The 20916-nt window shown below is 40.0% G+C and overlaps 1 protein-coding gene across 5 annotated transcripts in view; it reads left to right on the top strand.

Moving 5' to 3' along the window:
- Positions 1-5409: 5409 nt before the first annotated feature.
- The window catches only part of LOC126108476 (uncharacterized), a 102625-nt gene continuing 87118 nt past the window's right edge, over positions 5410-20916 (top strand). For 4 of the 5 annotated variants that reach the window (XR_007523532.1, XR_007523533.1, XR_007523531.1 and 1 more), the window contains exons 1-3: positions 5410-5557; positions 5974-6200; positions 6329-6431. Coding sequence is in view for 2 of the 5 variants with exons in the window: in XM_049913725.1 (XP_049769682.1) it covers positions 5487-5557; positions 5974-6200; positions 6329-6431 (401 nt within the window). In the remaining 3 variants the exon portion in view is untranslated. The remainder of the gene's footprint in view (positions 5558-5973; positions 6201-6328; positions 6432-20916) is intronic. The other variant, XM_049913726.1, reaches the window with a different exon arrangement.

Here is a 20916-nt window from a genome sequence, read left to right as displayed (position 1 = left end):
GAAGAGAAGTAATAAAATGAGCTCTAGCATGGAAACTAAGCCTTTCCGGACACATGTCCACGTAACATTTTTTCTTTCTTTGTGTGTGAGGAATGTTTCCTGAAATTTTGGCCGTACCTTTTTGTAACACCCTGTATAATAACAGATCAGGAATTCAGGAAGGCTGTGAGGGACACACGTGTATTTAGGGGATTCTTTGATGACACTGATCATTATTTAATCTGCAGTGAAATTGGGATTGTGAGGCCGAAAGTGGAGGAGGCCAGGTCCATATGTAGGAGGATAAGAGTGGAGAAACTTCAGGATAAGGAAATCAGGCACAAGTACATAACAGCGATCTCAGAAAGGTACCAGTTAGTTGAATGTAGTCAATTACAGTCATTGGAAAAGGAATGGACAAGGTACAGGGACACAGTACTAGAAGTGGTTAAAGAATGTCTTGGAACAGTAGTGTGTAAAAGTAGGATGAAGCAAACAGCTTGGTGGATGACACAGTCAAGGCAGCCTGTAAAAGGAAAAAGAAGGCATATCAAAAATGGCTACATACTAGAACTCAGGTAGACAGAGAAAGTTATGTTGAAGAAAGAAACAAAGCCAAACAGATAAATGCAGCATCCAAGAAGAAATGCTGGGAAGACTTTGGAAACAGGTTGGAGACTATGGGTCAAGCTGCTGGAAAACCATTCTGGAGTGTAATTAGCAGTCTTCGAAAGGGAGGTAAGAAGGAAATGACAAGTATTTTGGACAGGTCAGGAAAACTGCTGGTGAATCCTGTGGATGCCTTGGGCAGATGGAGGGAATATTTTGAAGAGTTGGTCAATGTAGGTGAAAATGCGAGCAGTAATGTTTCAGGTTTCGAGGTAGAATGGGATAGGAATGATGATAGAAATAGGACCCCATTTGAGGAAGTGGAGAAAATGGTCAATAGATTGCAGTGCAATAAAGCAGCTGGGGTGGATGAAATTAAGTCGGAACTCATCAAATACAGTGGAATGTCAGGTCGTAAGCTGGGTGGTTTCAGGTTACCTTATCAACAAGGTTGAGGTTACGGATATGAAAGTAGCTAGGATGATATCAGGTACTAGTAGATGGGAACAATGGCAGGAGGAAATCAAAGAAAAACTGGGAATGAACTTTATAGATGTAGAAGTCAGGGCGAACAGGCTTAGATGGTGGGGTCATGTTACACACATGGGAGAAGCAAGGTTACCCAAGAGACTCATGGGTTCAGCAGTAGAGGGTAGGAGGAGTCGGGGCAGACCGAGGAGAAGGTACCTGGATTCGGTTAAGAATGATTTTGAAGTAATAGGTTTAACATCAGAAGAGGTACCAATGTTAGCACTGAATAGGGTATTGTGGAGGAATTTTATAAGGGGGCTATGCTCCAGACTGAACGCTGAAAGGCATAATCAGTCTTAAATGATGATGATGATTCACTTCGTAAATACCTCTTACACTACTTGCAGTAGCTACAATATCACCACAAGAGTCTATCACTTTGGCTCCCTCTATATCGAAGATAACTTTATTACCCTTCTTTACTATTTCGCTTACTGACAACAAAGTAGTTGCAATATTCTTTACATAATGTACATCATGAGCAGTAACAATTTCCTTTTCCCCATTCACAACCAAATTAAGATCCAGTTTTCCTGCGACTTCACACCTTGACTTAGATCCGTCAACTGTAGGAATTCCAATGTCAGTCCTTGACTGAACATCATACAAAGCTGACGGAGCTGTGCTAATGTGCACAGATACTCCTGAATCTAGGAAACATTCTGCATGATCGTGACTCACTTCATTAAAAGAGTAAAAAACAGAAAATGCCTTACCTTTATTGGTAGTATTTCTCTCAGGACTACTAGAATTAACATGCTTCTTTTCTTTTATACTTAACTTTTGGTTACACTTTGAAGCAATATGTCCAATTTTCTGGCATCTGAAACATCTCATTGCCTTCTTCTTCTTGTATTTAGAGTATAAAGCCAACACTGTTTCTTTTTCTGAAGCATTAGAATCTGGTTCATTCTTCACGTCCTGTACAATCTTTACCTTAACACTATCTGCTGTAATGGATATTCTGGAACTTTCCAAACCCATAATCATTGGCGAATATTTCTCTGGTAGTCCAGCTAACAAGAAAGTTCCAATCAATTCATCTGCAATTTCAAAACCAATATTCCTTAGACGATTGGAGATTGAAATTTTTTTATTCACATATTCATCCAGGCTTTTCCACTTATTCAATCTTGTGGTTATAAGCTCACGAAGTAATCCTACTTTTCTGGTTAAACCACCATCTTCAGATGCGTTTCTCAGTTTGTCCCATACCTCCTTTTCTGACGTAGCCTTTTCTATGTGAACATAATTCACTGGATCAATCAAAAAGATTAGTTTTGATTTCGCCTTCCGATCCTTAGTAGCAAAACTTGATTCCGTAGGTGCCAATTTACCGTTTACTACGTCCCATAAGTCATCCAAGTGCAAATACGCCTCAACGGCAAATTTCCAAGTCGAGTAATTTTCGCGCCCTACAAGCTGCTCTATTTGCGGTATCTGTGTTGTACTCATTTTACAGTTATTTTCTTCTTCGTATAGTGTACACAATCCAAGTTTATGCAAACTACCGCGCACGTTTTGCGCAAATACATGTCACCTTAAAGCTTATTATTTCGCTTTAATCCAGTACCTGGGCCCATAATTTGTTGCAGTTTATGCAGGTTAATGCAGCTAAATGATAGGTAACAGCTATTTAAGGGACAAAATAAACTTATGCTTTATTCGCACAACACATATTAATACATTTGACTACCAAATTATATTATGTTGCCCCATCAACAAACACGGAACATGTATATTCCATAGAGTCTAATGCACTCTGCACATCATATCTTGTGTGCCACTATGCACGCTGGGAAATGTTTGTTCACATATCCCCAACAAAAACTCTTTCATGCACAAATCACAGAGTTACTTTAACAATAAATAGTCCTATCACAAAAACATACACAAACCAACAATTGTAATACATTACTTGATGTATACTTCACATAAAGAGCATTTTGCCACAGTTGCAGTGCCTGAAATTTTCAGTCCATTTCATTACAAAACATCACAAATGCCTGACAATGGACATATAAATTTGACTTACTAATCAATCTGATTCTACCCACATTACTTTTTTCATTTGAAGTTATAGCCGTATTGCAAACCATCTCTGAGCAAAATATTAAGTATGGTACAGGTAAGCATAAAAAATGTTATACATGTAGTAGGGAGCAAGTAATTTAGTACACTAACACTGTACAATTCAGACTGTTCCTTCATTGCTTCAATTAATCTTTCATCATTTATTTTCAATTTATAATTTTTAACAAAAGAAATAACGAAACAAAGCAGTTTATAAAAAATAACAAACAACTGACGTTTACCACGAAAACCACAATGAAACGAAATATGGAGCTGTGTGCATGCCTGTGTATTGGGTGAAAATGAGCTTTGGGGTCACATGACTAACAACAGACAGCTGATATCAGCTGTCAAAACTTTCTTCCCTAGAAATCTGGATGGCAACATGATGTGTTGTGGTGGTACAGGATGGCTAGTACAGATGCTGCCATTTGAAATGCATTGCAGAATGTTTTGATGGGATGTATTGCAATGGACAGTGTGAATTGGCCTTTACAGATAATATTTTTATAAATTATATCATTACAGCTTTAGACAAGTTTGAGACAAAACATGTTCTTCTAAGTTGCACATGTGGCCAATGTGCTGTAATTTAGTTTGTTTCTAAGTCGAGAATTTGAATCCCCTGCCTGAAGTCTACCAACGATTTTGGTGCTAGAATACAAAATCCTATTCTGAACTCCAGGCAGTGATTCACAGTATATCTGACAAGTTTTACCTCTGGTATTGTGCTAATGAATTCCACAGTTCACCTTTACATCACTTTTGTTATGAAACACGTATTATATTAGGAAGTAAAACAAGTGTAATAATAACTATGTCCCTGAAGAGACTGTACAGCTTAACAAAATATTCTGGCTGCAACCTTCAATAGAACAAAGAAGGCCAACTGTTTTTTGCGTGGCTGTTACAATTCACGTTAGATTATGGCATAGGATAGTACTGAGTGAAAGTATGTTAACTAAACCCCCACACCAAATCGAATAGATTTCATTACTTTGCTTAGCTCTTTGCGGTAAACAGTCTGCAACGAATTTGTTGTATTATGTAGGGTCAACTGCTCGAAATTTACGTGTTAAAGAATTATAAGCAGCTGCCTTCTTATCCCTATGGCTGTGTTCCCTGCTTGTAATTTACACGAACGTGAATCACTCCTACACATTTCGATAATTCGTCAATGAACTATCCAGAACACTCACATATACCTGCCAGCTAAAAAGAATTCTTCTTGAAAATACTTCTTATTCCCTAGATGAGTATTTTACCTTTATGAAAATTGCTTTGTGTGTCAAGCTCATAGTTTTAAATAACTCACAACTCACCTAATGTTGACAACAACAATGTTTGTAACATTGTTATTAGTGTATTAACAAATATACAATGCATCAAAATGTAAAATTTATTAATACAAACAAATCTTTATTTTGTGACAGATAAACTGACGTATTCAGAAGAATTATCTGTTTGATATCCTGAAACTGTATTCGTCAAAAAAATTGTATTTGATTATTCAATTTTGAATAAATATCATTATAATTTTAAAAATCGAGGAGCACCTGACTGAACAAACAGCTGTCTCAAACACGTTTTAGCGCCAGATCTGCTGCGATTTCCTGTCCACACGCTCCATTTTGTCTGCACAGATGTGATTTGAACCCACAGATTTGAACATCTTCGTTCAAACCTCCAACTCCAGCTTCAGGTCTTGCGCACAACCCTGTGCAAATTTCTTGTTAACGCGCAACGATTTGCCTGCGCAGAAGAGTTGTGCGCAGACATATCGTTGCATGAAGACAGACCTTTAACTGCCAAAAACGAAAATGTATGTATGTTTCTCACTCATTGTCGCTGACTGTTTCGCTTTATAAAAAATATGTTCTTTCTTTTAGCATCTTCTGTTTTTGCTATTTGTGAAGATTGTAGCCTTTATCTTCGTGTTTAACAATGATAATTCGCTCTGAGACATTGGATCTCATTTGTGGAAGAACACAAACGCCGTAGCAATATGTGACGAAAAATTAACAAGTAATGTAATACAGGTAACAAAAGACACAAATCTAACAACTAAAAACGCGTATGAGCCCAATAAGAATAGTTTGCTCGCTGTAATTCGTGGCGGAATGAGTACAGAAATCTCTGGAAGTAGCGTAGCTTACTGCTGCGCATGTCACATGACTTTGGTATAACTGCGTTACTTCCTTGCTTGTGTAGTGTGTACGCTAAGCGCCAAGACTGAAAGTTTAGTGTTATAGGTATTTGGCCGGTTTTTATTAATTTGATTATATTTAATAGCAATGGTGCAATATTGTTGCTGTTATGGGTGCAAAGAAAGATATGTGAAAGGAGGAACAGTTACTTTTCATAGGTAAGTACCATAAAGGTCTAATATTCCTGTACTGGAAGGATGCACTTTATATCATGTCATCGCCAAGTATCATAGAGTTCATTTTTTTGGTTACACAGCCAGATTATTAGTCATTTCCATTTTTCGCAAATCATGTTTACTAGACAAGTGCTATGTGCATTCATTACAGTGATAGTATGCTCCCTGTCAATCAGTTGAATGTATAGGTACACATTTAGAACGATTTAACTGCGGATGAAATTCGGTTAAAAGTTGCTTGGGTTTTTTGTTATTTATGTACATGGCTAAATGTACACATTATGCATCAAAATACTTGTCGGACACTTGTTCATTATTTATGATTTTTACCTGGCAGTTATAGTTTTTAATACGATTCCTAAAACCTAAAAACTGATTATGTGCGATTCGTGTTTTAGTTTTCCGAAAGACGAGCGAAGAGCGAAAATATGGCTCCAGAACATAAATAGACCGAATTTCGTCCATTCAAGGTACTCGAAAGTGTGTTCGAAGCACTTTACGGAAGAAAGCTTTGATAGGGAGAGGTTTGGAGGCGTCTGGCTCAAGAATGATGCTATACCAACAGTTTTTGATTGTTGTGAGCGCCCACCAAAAGCAGCAGCAAAAAAACGTCCACCAAAAAGAGGTTTGTTTGCTATATGTAGATACTTGCACACTGGTGATTTTATTGTAGATGTTTTATGATACTGAGATGTTTTTAATTTTGACTTACTTGTCATCAGTACAACCTCAAATGTCTCCAAATTGTCACAGATAATTCACAAAATCTTAATGAGCTCCTGGCAAGCATTCAGAGTAGAAATGTTCCGATTCTACCAGCGCCCTCTACTTCAGCAAACAGTAAAAGACATTACAGGTATGATGATATAACCAAATTATTTCCGGAACTGTTTGTAGAGCAGTAAGTTTTGCATTAATCTAAATAACTATTCCCGTTACTTGTACATTAAATGCACTATATAAAAATGTTGAAATTTTAAGCTAGCCTATAGCGAAACAATGTAGGAATAAATATTTAGAAATATCGAAAAAAATATGGAGAAGCAGATGAACTGCGAACTTGCTGCAGCAATGTTGTGATTCCAAATATGTCATTTTTTTTTTTGTTTTTTTTTTTTTTTTTTTTTTTTTTTTTTTTTTGTGGCATTTCACCTTCTTTCGCAGTGTCACTGCCATGTAATTTGCAAGAACAGGAAAATGCCTTAGCATTTTGCTGTTCAAGCTTTAAGTGATGTTCATTTCAGATATCAAATGTAAATCTTTAATATCTCAGCAAAACTCATTTACTCTATTACCATAGGCAACTAAATGTGAATAAATCATTTTACACTACTAATGTAATGGCACGTAAAATTTGCAGAGAATAGAGCGGACAAATCTGTATCATACTGTATCCGTGTGATGAGGGCTCAGTGTATGTTAATGGCCAAAAATCCTTGAAACTTCCTGGCTATATAAAACTGTGAGCCAGAATAAGACTCAAATCTATGACCGTATCTTTCACGGGCAGTGTTCCTCCGACTGATGCCTGTTGTCACAGTTTTAGTTCTGTCAGTCTCTGGTCTCCCCTCCATTCAGGCATCAGAGAAGTTCTTTAGCATTACTTGCACTCCTGGAATTAACGTGCCAGGGTTTCGGAAAAGTAACAATTGGTATTTTTGAGGAAAAAACTGTTGTAAAGACAGACATTTTGCTCTGTGCCCCTTCTCAATAGAGGATGTGTCAAGAAATGGTTGTGTCTGAGCAAGAGCTGCAGCCGCCATGTGTCATAGTAAAAGGATTATGTGAATGTCGTGACAGCATGCATAATATATTTTAAAAAAAGAAAAAAGGCACAATAGATATTCACTGTAACAATAAGAATAATTATGTTGCAAATGCTACTGATCCAGCTGTACAGATGAAAATGTGGCTGTCTTTGAGAACATGATAAGCACCAGAAGTAGTGTTGTCAGAAATGTAAATGCAAAGCTTCAGTGATTGCTGAACAGGATGGAGCAATCTGATTTTGTTCATTCATTCAGACAGCATGTCATATTATGGAGATGTCAAATAAATGTAGTATTTAGTTAAATATTAGGCATGTAGCACAGTTAAAAATTTAGACATATTTCACTTTTATTATTTCTGTATTTACTTATACAATGGACTACTCCAATCACTGATACTATAGTTTATGCTGGGAGGTTTTTTTCAGTAATACAATTCATTTCAGTAACAACTCAATAAGACAGTTCAATAAAACATTGTTTATGCAGTGATTATAATTATACAAAAGTATGTTTACTTTTCTGTGTGCCCAATATTTCTGCATTGTTCCAGATATTTTGTTTCTTTCTTCGTCCGAGAGCACTCTTTCTGTAGTCCTTTTACTGATCTTCATTTCTGGCCTGGTGTGTTTTTTTTTTTAGTTTTCTGTTTCATTTTTTAGGTCACCTACCATTATTTGGAGTTCTCTGTGTCTTACTTAATTTCTGTGGTCCATTTAATGTTGCTCTAACTGTTCCACAATTTTTCTGTTAATGTCTTATTATTTCTGTTGTCTGGTGTTCGTATCATATGTCTGAAAAATGAGATTTGTTTCTTTCTGATTGTGCTCATTACTTGTTCAATTTTCTTGTATACTGTTTCATTCAAAGCTATTCTTGAATGCCCAGTTACTTGATATTGTTTATGTATGCATGCCTTAATTATCTTTCTTTCTATCTTGAGTATTTCGTCAGTTTCTGCTGTTTTAGTTGTTTTGAAGATGATTTCACTTGCGTATGTTATTTCTGGTTGTGTAACTGTTTATATTGTTTTAATTTTGCAACTGCAGACTGACTTTTGTTGTGATTGGTTTTGGGAATGTAATTTACCTTTTTAAGTCTTTTATTCTATTTTGCCATTTTGGTTTCTCATTTTGATTTTGTGTTGTGATTTTACCTAAATATTTAAATTTGTTGACTGTTTTGATATCCTATTCTTCTGTTGTATTTTTGTGGATCTCTTAGCATAATCTTCCCCCCCCCCCCCCCCCCCCCCAAATGATTTTCTGAGGCTGATTTTCTGTGCTATTTTTGTAGTGATTTAACTTGTGTCGTTTCTTGAACATTGTTGACTAGGAGATCAAGATCATCAGAAAATTCCAAGCAGCTTAAACTTACATCATTTTTTACATTTCAAGTTCTTATGTTGTTTGGGTTATCCATATACCAAATTTCTCATTATATATTGTAGTGCACAGTTGACCAGTAATGGTGATATGCAGTCACTTGTCTTAAGCCTGGTTTTGTGAGAAATGATTCAGAAATTTCTCCTCTAAACATCAATTTTTATTAGGCATTAGTTAGTAAGTTACTTTAATTAGTTTTGGATGGAGTCCAAGATTCCTTACAGTTTTTAATAGTGGAGATCTATGAAGACAGTCACATGTCATCTTAAATTCTGCAACTGCTATTGCCAGAGGTTCATTTGGTTTCCTGTAGTATGCCATAATCAATGTGGTCTACACAGTGTCTCCATGGTCTGAGCCTCCCTAGTGTTGCCCTTCTAGTTGCTGCTTGATTCTTCCATGTAGGATCTTGGATAAAATCTTGTATGTGCAGTCTACAAGAGAGACTCCCCTGTAGTTGTCCGGATTGCTCTCGTCCCCGTTGTTGTGTAGTGGACGGATGACGGGCACGGTCAGACGATCGATGAATTGTTCCATTATCAAAATTTTTGTTAAAACCGTATGTGAGGTACTCATTGTGCCACTTAAATATTTCCATATTTCAGTAACAGCGTGCTCTCCACATGCTTTTTAATTTTTTGTTGTTGTGTGAGTGTTTTATCTACTTCTCAGAAAGTTGAATGGTCTAACTTGTTAGGTTGGGTTTGTATTCAGGTATTTACATTAATTTGTAAGAGTTTGTTGTGTTCTTTACAGTTCAAAATTTTATTAAATGCTTTTACCACGATTTCGGCATTTTCTTTCTTACTGTGTGCTACACATCCATCCTCATATTTCAGTATTACTGTGGGTGCTCATACTGTTGTAATTGTTTCCCAAGCATTTAGTAGTGATTCCTGGAATTGGTATTGTGGTAATTATCTTATATAGAGTGTACGTCTTTATGGAATCCTGTCTTGATTCTCTTAATGTTTTGTGTGAATGTTCTCCTTTCAGTTTTGAGATTAATTTCTTCCGATTTGTTTGTTTCAGCTTAACCGTGCTAACCCTTTCTTCATGAAATCTGTCACATTCTGGTGCCCACCGTGCATATCTTCTTCGTAGATTCAAAGGAGCTAGATACTTGGCTTTTTTTATATTTGGTATCAGTTCCTCGATTATCTATTATGAGGGTTGTCCGTAAAATGAGGTTCCCACGGCGCTATAGTCCTGAAAAGTGCTGTTACGGTGTATCCCGCAATTCTGTTGTGTACCTTGGTTGTGCCACTCCACATCACCTCCCTAGTGAGCTGCCTGCGGAGCTCAGTCTTGGCTCGGCAGCTGTACGTGATGGATCTCCCCCTCGCTTTGCCCGCCAGGTGTGAGCTGCTCTCGGTGATCCGTTTCCTGTCTGCAAAAAAAACATTGTGCCAGCAGAAATCCATTCCCAGCTATGCGAAATCTATGGAGACAAGTGTATGAGTGTACAGCGCGTGTGCAAATGGTGCAGAGAGTTCAAGAATGGGCGTACTGGCACCCACGATGAGGAGCATTCCAGATGGCCATCTGTTTGACAAGCTCTCTGAAATGATCCCTGATGTCAGCAAAACCTCTATTGACAAGATTTTGACGGAGCATCTAGGGTACGCTAAGGTTTGCGTCAGGTGGGTGGCAAGAATGTTGACCGAAGACCGCAAACGTCACCTCGCTGAAGCGGCCCAAGAACTACTTCGAGATCACGGAACCCGTGGCGAGGAATATCTTGATTCCGTCGTCACTGGAGACGAGACTTGGGTGCACTACTGCACACCCGAAACCAAAGAAAAGTCCAAACAGTGGAAGCACCCAGAGTCACCGAGATCGCGTAAATTCAAACAAAAGCAAAGTGTCGGTAACAGTGTTTTGGGACAGAAAGGAGGTATTGTTGTGCGAGTTCTTGCCCACCTGTGCAAGTCAACACTGCCGGGTACTGCGAGACACTGCAAAAATTGCGCCATGCAATTCAAAATAAGAGGAGCGGTATGGTGTCAAAGGGGGTGCGTTTGTGCCAGGATAACGCTCGACTGCACACTGCTAGAGCCACGGATGAACTCATCGCAAAATTTGGATGGGGTATTGTCAAACACCCCCATTTCGGTGACAGAGAAGAGCTGGAAGAAGCGGTTCTCAGGTATCTGCGCAGCTTGGCGGCAGATTTTTTTGACTCGGGCATTCCAAAGCTCTTACACCGCATGCAAAAATGTATTGACCTCAGTGGCGACTATGTACAAAAATAGGCTTTAGTCTGAACTTTCCAAAAATGTATGTATTCGTGAAATAAACATGTTTTACACAGTGGAAAAAAAAAATTGGGAACCTTATTTTACGGACACCCCTCGTAATTTAATGGTTTGTGTTATTTTTAATCAACTGGTGTAGGTTGTACTTCCTATTTGTTTTATTAGTTTTTCCATTACTTTTCTGTAATGGGGTGAATTTGATTTTAACTTGAACTATATAGTGGTTTGAGTCTATGTCTTCTCTCAATACTTTTGAAAATGTAATGTAAATGGCTAGATAGACACCTTCTCACCAAGTAGTGGCAGGAGAAAACATATACAAAGATTAAAGATCTTTTGTAGCCAGTGGACCTTCTTCTGGCAGAAGGGTTGAAGGGAGAGGAAGAGGGGTGTAGGAAAATGACTGCTGAGGTTTAGTAACCCCAGGTCAGACAGGTTGAGAAGGAAGAACTCTTTCCGTCATCTGGGTTAAATGTACATTGTACTGAGAAGAGAGAGATGGGCTCGGTGCAGGGAACTAAATTTAATCAAGACATAAAGTCTTCATGGACCGTACCTAAATATCTTGACCTCGCCTACATCGGCATCTATACTCTGCAAACTACTGTGAGGTGCATGGCAGAGAGTATGTCCCATTTGTGGACCAGTTATTAGGGTTTATTTGTGTTCAGTTCACATACAGGGTTATTACAAATGATTGAAGCGATTTCACAGCTCTACAATAACTTTATTATTTGAGATATTTTCACAATGCTTTGCACACACATACAAAAACTCAAAAAGTTTTTTTAGGCATTCACAAATGTTCGATATGTGCCCCTTTACTGATTCGGCAGACATCAAGCCGATAATCGAGTTCCTCTCACACTCGGCGCAGCATGTCCCCATCAATGAGTTTGAAAGCATCGTTGATGCGAGCTCGAAGTTCTGGCACGTTTATTGGTAGAGGAGGTTTAAACACTGTATCTTTCACATAACCCCACAGAAAGAAATCGCACGGGGTTAAGTCGGAAGAGCGTGGAGGCCATGACATGAATTGCTGATCGTGATCTCCACCACGACCGATCCATCGGTTTTCCAATCTCCTGTTTAAGAAATGCCGAACATCATGATGGAAGTGCGGTGGAGCACCATCCTGTTGAAAGATGAAGTCGGCGCTGTCGGTCTCCAGTAGTGGCATGAGCCAATTTTCTTTATTCGTCGACTTCCGCTGGCTACGCGTGAAACTTGCCCGCACGCGTTCAACCGTTTCTTCTCTCACTGCAGGCCGACCCGTTGATTTCCCCTTACAGAGGCATACAGAAGCTTTAAACTGCACATACCATCGCCGAATGGAGTTAGCTGTCGGTGGATCTTTGTTGAACTTGGTCCTGAAGTGTCGTTGCACTGTTATGACTGACTGATGTGAGTGCATTTCAAGCACGACATACGCTTTCTCGGCTCCTGTCGCCATTTTGTCTCACTGCGCTCTCGAGCGGTCTGACGACAGAAACCTGAAGTGCGGCTTCAGCCGAACAAAACTTTATGAGTTTTTCTACGTATCTGTAGTGTGTCGTGACGATATGTCAATGAATGGAGCTACAGTGAATTTATGAAATCGCTTCAATCATTTGTAATAGCCCTGTACAGAGTGCAGAAAGAATTATTGTTTGAATGCCTCTGTGTGTGCAGTAATTATTCTGATGATCCAAGTGAGTGATATGAAGAGGGTTGTAATATATCCCTATAGTAATCATTTAATGCCGGGTCTTGAAACTTTGTTAAGAGACTTTCTTGGAGTAGTTCCCATCTGTCTTAAAGAGTCTGCCAGTTCAGTTCCTTCAGTATCTCTGTCCTACTTGTTAAACAAATCTGTGAACATTCGTGCTGCCCTTCTCTGTATACATTCAACATCCCCTTTTTTTTGCATAATGAGCACTGGAGGAGGAGGTGGAGATTAGTCTTTAACATCCTGTCAACAATGACATAATTTAGAGACCGAGCACAAGCTCGGATTAGGAAAGGATGGGAAGGAAATCGGAGTGCTCTTTCAAAGAAACCATCCTTGCATTTGCCCGAAGCAGTTTAGGGAAATCACGAAAACTAAATCAGAATGGCCGGAAGTGGGGTTGAACCTTCGTCCACCTGAATGAAAATCCGGTGTGCTAACAACTGTGACATCTCGATCGGCAGACGCGTGCAGATGAGCCCCTTGTACCCTAGGTGCACGTGCACTTACACACAGAGGTGCGCACACACAAATTCTTTCCATTAGAGTTAAATAATGTAAACACCAACAGTGTAATATTACCAAACATATTTGCTTCACAGTGGGCTATCTGTATGAAATTATTCATGGTTGCAGATCACGAACTGTAAACTGTAATGCAGGCTACAGAAACCACAGTACGTGTTGACAAGATACACATTTCTTCTTTATTTTTTTCAATTTTTTTTCCAAATTTGAGAATACTTCACATAAGAACTAGAATTCTGTATTTACAGAGAGTGAAAAGGCAATGTTTTCCTGTTATTTGACGGAAAGAAAATAAAAACCGGGTAATGATGCTGTAATTTCAGGTAAAAAAAGAAGAAGAAAAAACAGTTTGCTCAAGGTGGTAATTAGTGTGAGGAACCTCCTTCCCTTCAGTTGGCAAGTGCAACAGATTTTAATCTGAAGCATGTCATAAGCTCATATCTATCTCTTTCTGTGCAGTTACGACCAATCGTGCGTAATTATTTCCTTTTATATCCCCAGCAATTGTTACACACGGGCATCAATTAATTAATGAACTCATTCATTTATCATGTTCCCCTGTTCCCATCAAGGAGGAGATCCTTTGGTGAAAAACAAGTCAAGCTATACATTAATAGAGAAAAAAACGTAACGCAAATTTGATTTGCTTACTGTTTCAATAGCATACTGTTGCTATAAAGCTTAATGCCATCTACATTTAATCAAGTAAATTAATAAGAAACCTGCTTCTTTCAAAAAAGATACTGCCCTATCAGTTTCACTAAATAGCTGCTGTTTATCGGCTATAGCACCTTAATGTTCACTTGGAGTGGGTATTTTTGAAAGAAAGAATGTACCTGCTTGTGTAAGTAATGAGATCTATCTATAGTACATTATTATGAGGGGCACTCAGTAAGTAATGCAACATTTTTTTAGGCCAGTTTTTGTTGAAAACATGCAGTATTTGCATAGTGGAATATTCCCTCTCGGTAATGATCGAAGCAGATGAAATGAATTAAAATTTGTGCCGCGGCGAGGACTCGAACCCGGGTCTTCTTGCTCGGTAGGCAGAAATGCTAACCATTTCACCACTGCAGCGGTCATTATTGCTGCACGAACTACTTAAGCTGCGTGCCCTCCCCAACACAAACTTCAATTCATTTTTCCCTTATATATTGTCGCTACTGCCAGGGCTCTCCAATATTGGCAAGCACCCCAGCATTGGACGTAATGGGTCGTCCTTGTACCATTGGTGGATCTTATTTCGTCTGCTTCGATCATTATGGTAGATAATAAAAAGAGATTTAAATGTCTCAGGGAAACATTTAATTATAAGATCACCAATGGTACAAGGACAACCCATTACGTCCAATGCTGGGGTGCTTGCCAATATCGGAGAGCCCTGGCAGTAGTGGCAATATATAAGGGAAAAATGAATTGAAGTTAGTGTTGGGGAGGGCACTCAGCTAAGGTGATAGTGTAACGGTTAGCATTTCTGCCTAGCGAACGCCGGCACGGTAGCTCAGCGTGTTCGGTCACAGGGTTAGCTGCCCTCTGTAATAAAAAACTGAGTTAATCGATCATCAACGAACTTAAACGGATGTCTTACGATGTCTGCCCCGAGCAGATGAAACGAACTAAAGCGAACAAAATTAGATTTTTTTTTAAAGAAAAGGAAAAAAAAAGAAGAGGCGAGCAAGAAGACCCGGGTTCAAGTCCTGTCTGCAGCACAATTTTTAATTCATTTCGTCTGCTTCAGTCATTATTGTAGATAATAAAAAGAGACTTAAATGTATCAGGGAACCATTTAATTATAATTCCCACTCGAGCTCGTACAGTTTCGTGAAGTAGTGGCACTACACATAACCTCCAAAATGCCATCTCTAACGGAGGTGCCAAGCAGAGTGCTGTCAGTGAGCTGCTTTTGGCAGAAAACGAGAGCATCACCGATATTCGTAGGCACTTGCAGGACGTCTGCAGGGCCGTGCAGTGAACAAAAGCTAGGCGAGTCATTGTGCGAGGACCACCATCGCGACGAGGTCGCCAGCCTGCTGCACGCAGCTGTGACCCCTGCAGTGTTTGAATGTGCAGACGATCTCATGTGAGGTGTTAAACGGCTCACAATCAAACACCTTGCTGCACAACTGGAAGTCTCCGTTGGGTTAGGGTACTCAAAGGTGAATGCCTGCTGGGTTACTCACTGCATAACAGATGACCGTACAGAGCAGCAAAGGACTGTCTCTGCAGAACTGCTCGCATGTCACAAGGCTGATTGTGACAATTTTTTGTCTGACAGTGTCTCGGGCAGTGAAACGTGGGTTCGTCACCCTGAACCGTAAACAAAATGGCCATCTGGTACAGTCGGGGTGACACTCTTCTGGGACTCGGAAGACGTTTATTCTGTCTGATGTCCTCCCTTGCGGTACAGCGATCACCTCAGAAGTGTTTTGTGCTACCCTCAGGAAATTGAAGAAATGACTTCAGCATGTACACCCGAGAGAAACTCACAAAACTTCATTTTATTGTTCCTCATCCACTCTACGTGAAAGAACTTGCCCTTCTAACAGCCGTGTACTGCAAGTCTCTAGAGGAACGGAAGGTTCCAAATGGTTGGAAAAGAGCATAGTTCCAGTTTTCGAGAAGGGTCGTCGAGCAGATGCGCAAAACTATAGGCCTGTATTGTAGAATTTTAGAACACGTTTTTTGCTCGAGTATCAAGTCATTTCTGGAAACCCAGAATCTACTCTGTAGGAATCGACGTGGATACCGGAAAAAGCAATCGTGTGAGACCTGACTCGCTTTATTTGTTCGTGAGTCCCACAAAATATTAGATATGGGCTCCCAGGTAGATGCCATTTTCCTCGACTTCTGGAAGGCGTTCCGTACAGTTCCGCACTGTCGCCTGATAAACAAAGTAAGAGCCTATGGAATATCAGACCAGCTGTGTGGCTGGATTGAAGAGTTTTTAGCAAACAGAACACAGCATGTTGTTCTCAATGGAGAGATGTCTACAGACATCAAAGTAACCTCTGGCGTGCCACAGGGGAGTGTTAATGGGACCATTGCTTTTCACAATATATATAAATGACCTAGTAGATAGTGTCGGAAGTTCTGTGCGGCTTTTCGCGGATGTTGCTGTAGTATACAGAGATGTTGTAGCATTAGAAAATTGTAGTGAAATGCAGGAAGATCTGCAGCGGACAGGCACTTGGTGCAGGGAGTGGCAACTGACCCTTAACATAGACAAATGTAATGTATTGCGAATTCAGAGAAAGAAGGATCCTTTATTGTATTATTATATGATACCATATTATATGGTAGCAGTTACTTCTGTGAAATACCTGTGAGTATGCGTACGGAGCGATTTGAAGTGGAATATAAAATTAATTGTTGGTAAGGTGGGTGCCAGGTTGAGATTCATTGGGAGAGTCCTTAGAAAATGTAGTCCATCATCAGAGGAGGTGGCTTACAAAACACTCGTTCGACCTATACTTGAGTATTGCTTGTCAGTGTGGGATCCATACCAGGTCAGGTTGACAGAGGAGATGGAGAAGATCCAAAGAAGAGTGGCGCATTTCTTCACAGGGTTATTTGGTAAGCGTGATAGCATTACGGAGATGTTTAGCAAACTCGAGTGGCAGACTTTGCAAGAGAAGCGCTCTGCATCGCTGTGTAGCTTGCTGTCCAGGTTTCGAGAGGTTGCATTTGTGGTTGAGGTATCGAATATGTTGCTTCCCCGTACTTATACCTCCCGAGGAGATCACGAATGTAAAATTAGAGAGATTCGAGCGCGCACGGAGGCTTTCCGACAGTCATTCTTCCCGCAAGCCATACGCGACTGGAACAGGAAAGGGAGGTAATGACAGTCGCATGTAAAGTGCCCTCCACCACATACCATTGGGTGGCTTGTGGAGTATAAATGTAGATGTAGATGTACAACTCAGATTTCACACCTGCCCACTTCCATCTGTTTGATCCAATGACGGTTTCACTCTGCGGGAAGCAGTACGCGGGTGATGGGGAGATTATTAATGCAGAAGGACTTGTTTAGCCATTTATTGTGTTGTTTTTGCTATGTGGTCCTTTTTGGTGCAAATATTTTTTGCTTTTTCCATGCAAGTAATTGTTAAGTAAAGTAAACAAAGTTGTTTTTGTTACACTTTCAAAAAATCCTGTTGTATTGAATAATTGTTTAGCGTTTGTTTCTATTTTTTTCGGTTTCCAAAAGGGTTCCAGTCTTCCCAGTTTCTGAAACATCCTTTTTTTAAGTTAGATAGCTGTATTATCTGTTTGAGTATTGTTAATGTTTTTAAATATGGTATATATGATTGGGATATGGATGTTGCTTATGGAGAGGTCAGCAACTCTGAGTGTTCATAGACTGATAACTCAGTCACCATAAGAAAACTACTGACGAAATTTTTAACAGCCCTGTCAGCAACTGTGATAAATGAATACCGCCTCGGTTGTGAAAAGTTACTGATCTTTACCCAGGTTTCAGCTAGTGATATAGCCTTCTTCAGAAGCATAAAATAAACTAATATGTGCCAGAATACGGCACAGTCAAACATAAAACGCCAAAGTCCTGTGGTACCATGTCAAAGCTACATTACTTAGCTGAGGAACAGCCCCGGCCCCACTTCATGGAAAGCGGTCGGTTAGCCGCGGACGCTGCTTTGGAACTCACAGCGACATGTTACCACGGTACTTTAGCTTTTTGTGTCTGGCCGTGCCTTATTCTGGCACGATTAGTGTATTTTATGCTTCTGAAGAAGGCTAGATCACTCTAGCTGAAACCTGGGTAAAGACCAGAAACTTTCCGCAACTGAGGCGGATCTTTGACTTATTAAACTACTGATGTGCGAGCACAGCCGTGAGTGACAGCTAGTTACTGTCAAATTACACTCGCAGCACAGAGGTGGATTTCTTACCTGACTCAGTTGTACTTTCACACTGTCTTCCTGTAAAAGTAGCGAAACTCTCAGTTGCTCCTGATCGATAATCCAACTGTCAGCTCTTTCCTGCATGTTTCTCAACTCTGTGCCAACTAGTGTGGATTCCAGAAACACTGATCGTGGGAAACTGAATGTTAACTTTCCTCACATGGCATCGTGAAAGCAGTGGATTGTAATAGTTTGGCAGTACTATGCATACACTTAGAATTGTTTGTACAATCGTAGGTGGTACCGTGCGAAATTAGCGACTGGGCTGAATATTTCTCACTAGGAGAGGAAGCCGAAAGGCACGCGTTTAAGCTCACGCAGGCTGGCGTGAGGTCTGGAACAGGTAAGGGAATTTATAGTAGCAAAGAACATAAGTAACTACGGGAATACTTAACTTTAATTCATAATTGGTGAACATCGGTCTGACGGTACATGCATCACAAGATAAATAGCAAAAGATAATGGCGCCTTGCTAGGTCGTAGCAAATGACGTAGCTGAAGGCTATGCTAACTATCGTCTCGGCAAATGAGAGCGTAATTTGTCAGTGAACCATCTCTAGCAAAGTCGGCTGTACAACTGGGGCGAGTGCTAGGAAGTGTCTCTAGACCTGCCGTGTGGCGGCGCTCGGTCTGCAATCACTGATAGTGGCGACACGCGGGTCCGACGTATACTAGGGGACCGCGGCCGATTTAAGGGCTACCACCTAGCAAGTGTGGTGTCTGGCGGTGACACCACACAAATATTCACGTAGATCTTGATAAAAATTCAAAGTGATGCATAGGTTGGCAGCTTGTTTTATGTGTTGGAAAATGTAAAATTTTGACCTTCATAAATGATAAAAACTCTCATTTGGTCCATATCAATAAGTCACACTTGTAATAAATCAATTTTTCGCAGGTATCTGGGTGTAACAATGTCTAGGGAATGTGAAATGGAACAATCACATACTCATTGTAGGTAAAGCAGGTGACAGACTTCAGTTCACTGGTTGAATACTAGGGAAATGGAGGGAGTCTACAGAGGGTTTGCTCACAAAACACTTGTGCAACCCGTCTTACATTATTGCCCAAGTGTGTGGGACCAACACCGAATAGGGCTCACAACTGACATTGAATGCATGCAGAGAAGGGCAGCACAAATGGTCACAGGTTTGTTAAATCCATGGGAGAGCATCACAGAGATGCTGAAAGAACTGAACTGACAAAAACTTTCACGTGAATCCACACTTTCCCAAGAACACCTGCTTACAAAGTTTCAAGAAAAGATAAATCTAGAGATATACTACAACCCTCTACATTAAACTCCCGTACGGATTGTGACGATAAAATAAGACTAATTGTAGTGCACAGAGAGGTATTTAAGCAGTGATTCCTCCTGCACTCCATAGCAGTTGGAACAATTTAATGTTCCTCTACATGTTTACTTGCAATTATTGATCTCTGGGTCTGAAATATACTTAACTAAGACGGGAACAGTGCAGACCTTTGGATTTGCTTGCCATTGCAGTGTTGAGTATTCTCAAAGTTAAATACTTCAACATATGTGGCAGTCTCTGGAATAAATACAAAGTATTCTTCTGCAACCATTTCCTGTATTGTTTCACAAAATACAAACACTTCTTCTATTCACAGGTGAAAAACATAGGAAATGCCACAGAAGACTTGCCTAATAAGACTGAATGTGTCAATTTGACAGTTTGTTGCATGACGAGAGGTACTCTTGCATAGAATATTCTTCTGTTTACTCGAATTGTTTGTTACCTGTAATTCTTCCAGGGCCAAGGCCCTTCTTGGACCTGGGACGATGACCTGTAATCGGTGTAGAGCAGGGTTTCCCACACCTTTCCTCTGATGGAACTCCTTGAGGATTCTGGAACTTTGATGGAACAACTTGTTTATTTTGAAGATTAATAATCTTTTTAAAAATGAGAAAACTTGCTTCATTCAATCATTACTTCAGTTTTAAATCATAACTAATACCAAAGAAAGCGTAATTAAATTTTAAAACAAAATGGGATCGTCCAAAATGTAGGAAAAAATGCCATGTCATTATTAGTTTTTTGTGGAGCTTTATTCCCTTCCTGCACAGCAACAGTGTTATGTGGAACACAGTTTGGGAAACCTTGGTCTAAGACTATTATTTCTGCTTCGGGTGCGGTCCTTACTTTCCCCTGTTGCGACTACCACAGTCTGTGATGAAAGTGCGAAGAGCTAAAAGCAGGCTGCGAAGGAAAACGAAATGGAATGTGCGGCCAGCGACCTGAGAGCCTGGCAGATGTGGTACCTACGAGGATTCTCTTCATCGCCCAAAAGCTAATATATTGCGCGCACACACTTTTTAAACGCACGAGCGAACTGCACTGGAAATGGTGAGAAATTTTTCCTGCTACCAGTAATAGTTTAGGTTGTCTTCTCGCCGTTGAGCCCCTTCTGTTACACTGTTAATCTTAGTAGCAGAAGTATAAGGTTAAGTAGCATTCCCGATTCTTCTGTGGACTGCTAATGATAATTTGCGCTACGCGGTCCTACCTAAGATTCAGTGCACACCGCTTTGCAAAACAATTCAGCTGTATTTCTGAAAATGATCGCAAAACACTTCAGAGTTCCATTGAGATTTGAACTCGGACCACTGGATTTAGAGTCCAGATTGCTCTTCGGAACCACAAATTGCAGCCTGCTTTAAATTCCCTGCCTTCGTGTTGTCCAGCATCTAAGGTATGTGTCCAGTACATACAGCTCCAGCTTTCTCAGGAAGTGTTTGCGTAGCAAGT

This window comes from Schistocerca cancellata, chromosome 11 (genome assembly GCF_023864275.1).
Source record: "Schistocerca cancellata isolate TAMUIC-IGC-003103 chromosome 11, iqSchCanc2.1, whole genome shotgun sequence".
In the NCBI taxonomy this organism is placed as follows: domain Eukaryota; kingdom Metazoa; phylum Arthropoda; class Insecta; order Orthoptera; family Acrididae; genus Schistocerca; species Schistocerca cancellata.
Note: the sequence above shows the minus strand (reverse complement) of the source record. Positions and strands in the feature narration are given on the sequence as shown.